The sequence below is a fragment of the Coffea eugenioides genome, chromosome 3 (genome assembly GCF_003713205.1).
Source record: "Coffea eugenioides isolate CCC68of chromosome 3, Ceug_1.0, whole genome shotgun sequence".
In the NCBI taxonomy this organism is placed as follows: domain Eukaryota; kingdom Viridiplantae; phylum Streptophyta; class Magnoliopsida; order Gentianales; family Rubiaceae; genus Coffea; species Coffea eugenioides.
Window position 1 is genome coordinate 16,618,418 of NC_040037.1, and position 4,572 is coordinate 16,622,989.

The window sequence follows — 4,572 nt, forward strand, 5'->3', positions numbered from 1 at the left end:
CCTACCTGTACCAGTGATGAAACTCCACCACTTCTCTGTCCTCCTTTCTTCTTCCCACTCCTATTTATTTAAACATCTTCACTTCAAATCTTGTTTTCAATCGTCGGCCCGAAGAAGTGGAAGAATCGAAGCTGTGAAGCTGTGAGAAACTACTGCTCGAAAATGGCGTCTCTACCACCGGTGCCGAGGTCCAAGTTGGGCTCCCAGGGCTTGGAAGTGTCGAAACAAGGTCTGGGATGTATGGGGATGTCGTACATGTACGGCCCGCCTAAGCCCGAGCCAGATATGATCGAACTCATCCGCTACGCTGTCGATTCTGGAGTCACCTTCCTTGATACCTCCGACGTCTATGGACCTCACACGAACGAAATCCTCATCGGCAAGGTATAAGATAAAGAAGCTTACGATTTGAATTTACTGCAGAATTAATTGTTTCCAAATTTGAATTTGGATTTGTATTCTTGGCTTAGATCAATTTAACTCTGTTTAATGATATTTACTTGTTTGATTTCAGTTTGTATATGGGAAAGTACCGAGTGTTGTACGTTGTGTTTGGGAGCTTGTATTTTTTTGGTCGTCGGTAGCTTTTTACTCCAGCATTTAAATCTTTGGGCAAATTTTTTTAAAATTTTTTAAAATGATGTTCTAGGTTATGTAATATGTAATAATCGGTTCAGAAAAATGTTGTATTTTACTCTTGAAATGGTTGTTGCTTCCGGAAAATGGTTTTTCCCTGGATGGTGTTTTTTTTTTTGAAGGAAATGCATCGATTGCATTTTCAAAGTCCTCAGTTTTAAACTGTTCGCTTTTGGGTTTTTGGTTTTCCGTAGAAAAAAAATATATCAGCTCTGGTTTGTGTTGCTGGATAGCCGTAGAAGTTGACCTGGCATAGATCTGACAATGTTTAGTTGTTTAAGAATAGTACCTGTAGAGCAAGCAAACGGGCTAATTTCCTGGGAGTTTTATTGAACTTTTATTATTTGTGTTTTGAATGATGGTGTAGGTTTAAAGAAATGCTCAGTTGAAATTGGATGTAGCTTTGAGTGTTAAGCTTATTGCATTATCCTTGAATGAGGGTTGAATTCTGATTGGCCTTTCAGATATGGTAACTGATAAGTATTATAATTCGGTTAAATTGGGTGTAGGCTTTGAAAGGAGGATACAGAGAGAAAGTGCAGATAGCAACCAAGTTTGGCATTGGAACAAAGGATGGGAAAACGGACATTCGTGGTGATCCAGAGTATGTGCGAGCTTGTTGTGAGGGCAGCCTGAAGCGGCTTGATGTAGAATGCATTGATCTTTTTTATGCTCATCGTATTGATACTCGTGTTCCCATTGAAGTCACGGTTAGTTGTTCTTTCTATGCCACTCTAATGCCATTTTTACCTGGTATTATGGGTTTAACCATTTGAAATTACAATTGCTAGATTGAATAATCCTGATTACAAAATACGGTTTTTTCAACTGATTTTGTAAAGCTTCTTCTCAAGAAAGCAGTAACTGACATAAAAAAGCTGCCATATTTTAAAAAATTGTCATATTTTAAACTGCCATATGTTTCAACATTACTGCAATTATGATTTGTATAAAGTAATATTGGTATGAATTCTTTGAAATGTTCACTTTTAGATATATTGGTCATCGTAAAAGAACTGCTATATTTTAAAGGCTCATCTGTTGGCTTTTAGCCTGTTTGTGCTTTCCAACGAAACCTTGTCCATGATTATTTGACCTAAATTTGGGAGGGAAAATTAAGAGCAAGAGCTGTTAAGATTTTTGGAGTACATATCTGCCTGCTTTAATGGTGTTAATTTCAGTTGTGCTTGGTTGATGTTCATCTCTGATGCCTGCCATGTCTTATGATTACCTAAAAAATGAACATGCTTGTCTTTGATTCCTTTGGGAATTTTTTGAGCCAGGTTGGAGAGATGAAGAAACTTGTTGAAGAGGGTAAAGTTAAATACATAGGTCTATCTGAGGCCTCTGCTTCGACAATCAGAAGGGCTCATGCTGTTCATCCTATAACAGCTGTTCAGTTAGAATGGTCATTGTGGTCAAGAGATTTGGAGGAAGAAATTCTTCCAACATGCAGGTAGAAATATTTTGTGCTGTTACAATTGGTTTGGAGGATATTAATGACTCTGTTTACTTTCCTGTTTCATTATCAGAGAGCTTGGTATTGGCATTGTCCCTTACAGCCCTCTTGGACGGGGATTTTTCTCTGCAGGACCACAACTGTTTGACAACTTGGCAGAGGGTGACATGCGTAAGGTTGGTGTACTGAACAATTTATTCTGATCTTATGAGTATATTTTCACCATATCATGATTCATTGCCCTTTTCACTTTTCACCAGATCTGATTTTATTCACTTTTGTATTCAATGGAGTTGGGAAAGTTAGCTAGTAGATGGTTGGTAAAAGAGGATGCATAGAGCAAAAGATTTTCTAATTTAGATTATTTATCTGCAGCATAGTAACATCTCATCTTATTTTTGGATGTACCATGCGTTTTCTTGTCCATAAGAGATGTTTCTGCCATGCACGTGTGTGTTTTGACATCTTATTCCCCCTTTTGTCATTGGATTAGGAAGAGGGAGGAGGCAGTCCTTACTTTAAGGTTTTCTCTAGATTTTCAGCTTTTCGCTGCAGATGCTAATGGTCTCCTAATCTTTGTCCTTGTGTTGTATGATAATCTGAATGGCCACTCATTTCTTTTTTACGGGATTAATGATTTAACTTTTGCGACTCTTTAGAATTAGTTCCATTCCTGATGAAGTGCAGTTTTTGGCCGCAGAATTTCCCAAGGTTGAAACCAGAAAACCTGGAGGAAAACAAGAAAATATTTGCACGGGTTAGTGAAATGGCAGCAAAGAAAGGATGCACCCCAGCACAGCTGGCCTTGGCTTGGGTTCATCATCAAGGAGATGACGTGGTTCCAATTCCTGGTACCACCAAGAAGGAGAACTTCAACCAGAATGTTAGAGCTCTATCAGTAAAATTAACACGAGAGAAGATGGCTGAACTTGAGTCCTATGCTTCCGCTGATGTGGTTAAGGGTGATAGGCATGTCTCCATGGCAACTACATGGATAAACTCTGAGACCCCTCCTTTGTCTTCCTGGAAAGCTAAGTAAAGATATGAATCCATCTGAGTTTGGTGTTGATATTATCTTGAGAGTGTGGTCAAATGAATCCAAATGCTAGAATATTTGGATGAATAATGTTTGTGAGGAGGCATACCTATTTGACTAATTCTACTTATCAGCAGGCTGTGGAGAAGATACTTTTGTCTTTTTGAATTAGGCAAATCTATGTTGCTAATGATATAGACAGTATGCGATGCTTCTGTAATTCAACTTGTGTTGGTTTTGTGTGCTTGTTATTTGTGGTATTTTGCAGTGATGTCCTCCAGCAGTTTTACAATTATCTGAGAGAGGATTGCCAAGAAATTGTTGCCCAACAAACATATTCAAATATTTCTAAATGTTATACGTCTTTTAAAGACAGGGCAGTGACTCATTCTAGAGAATGATTGCCTTAATATGTTATACGGACGAAAATTGACAAGACTGTTTGTTCATTCTGGCTGATTTCCATTAACCTCGTGGCTTTCATCTTCTTTGGACTAATTAACCAGCCGAGACAACATGCAGTACCTACAATCGGACTACACACATGCGTACACATATACATACGCATACATATGTACATACATACATATGTATCTGTTGGAGGGAGGTGGCATTTTCTTGTACATTTTCAGGGTTCTTTATGATTTACAACAGTTTTATAAATCCTTGCAGCAAGTCTGTCTATTTTCAAGTTTGACAACTACTAGTCAATTCCCAACTTAATGTTCTCCAGTCGTCATATTCCAGCATCTGAATCATCTAGGTTGCATTTGAGGATGATTTTGTTAGCTAAAGATCAGCTTATCATTCTCCTTAAGGGACTATTATTTGGCACGAAACTGTGATAAGCAAATAAACTGAAATCAACATCCATACATGTGAAGCTTATTTCACTTAATTTAGCTGCGTTTTGACGAAGTATATGAAAATGAATGGGGTTATCTACGCTAACACAATTTTTTTTTATTAATTTATAAATTAATCTTTTATGCACTGATAGTGATTTTTTTAATTTGAGTTTGCAATTAAAATTTTACATATGTGTTATTTATCCAATTGTAATAATATATACAATGTCATTGTATATAAAATTAATTCCTGAGCCATTGGTTTAAGTCAATTCTGAAAATATCGAATTCCATTTTTGAAAGCAAGCGTTGTAAGCAAATGTTACCCATAGAGTCAAACTGTGCTGTGGCATCTTTTAAAATATATTGTAATGAATCACATCCAATATACTTCTCAAAAATCTTATTGTAAGTGCCTGTTTCAAGGTTAGGTATCGATCTTATAAAATATTCATGAATAGACTTTGCTCTTGAGAACTCTATTCTTGCCACATGTTTTCATCAAGGCTAAATGGTAATACAAATGGCTTGTGTACCTTACTCCTCTAACAACTCCAAAACTTCCACTATGTCTGGTATAAATTCAAATTATA

The 4,572-nt window shown here is 36.9% G+C and overlaps 1 protein-coding gene across 1 annotated transcript; it reads left to right on the forward strand.

The window, feature by feature from the left end:
- Positions 1-3,426, forward strand: LOC113765071 (probable aldo-keto reductase 2). Its single transcript, XM_027309120.1, has 5 exons — positions 1-384; positions 1,146-1,346; positions 1,920-2,092; positions 2,169-2,271; positions 2,796-3,426. Exons 1-5 carry the CDS (start codon positions 163-165, stop codon positions 3,132-3,134), a joined length of 1,038 nt encoding a protein of 345 aa, XP_027164921.1. The 5' UTR covers positions 1-162; the 3' UTR covers positions 3,135-3,426.
- The last annotated feature ends 1,146 nt before the right edge of the window (positions 3,427-4,572 follow it).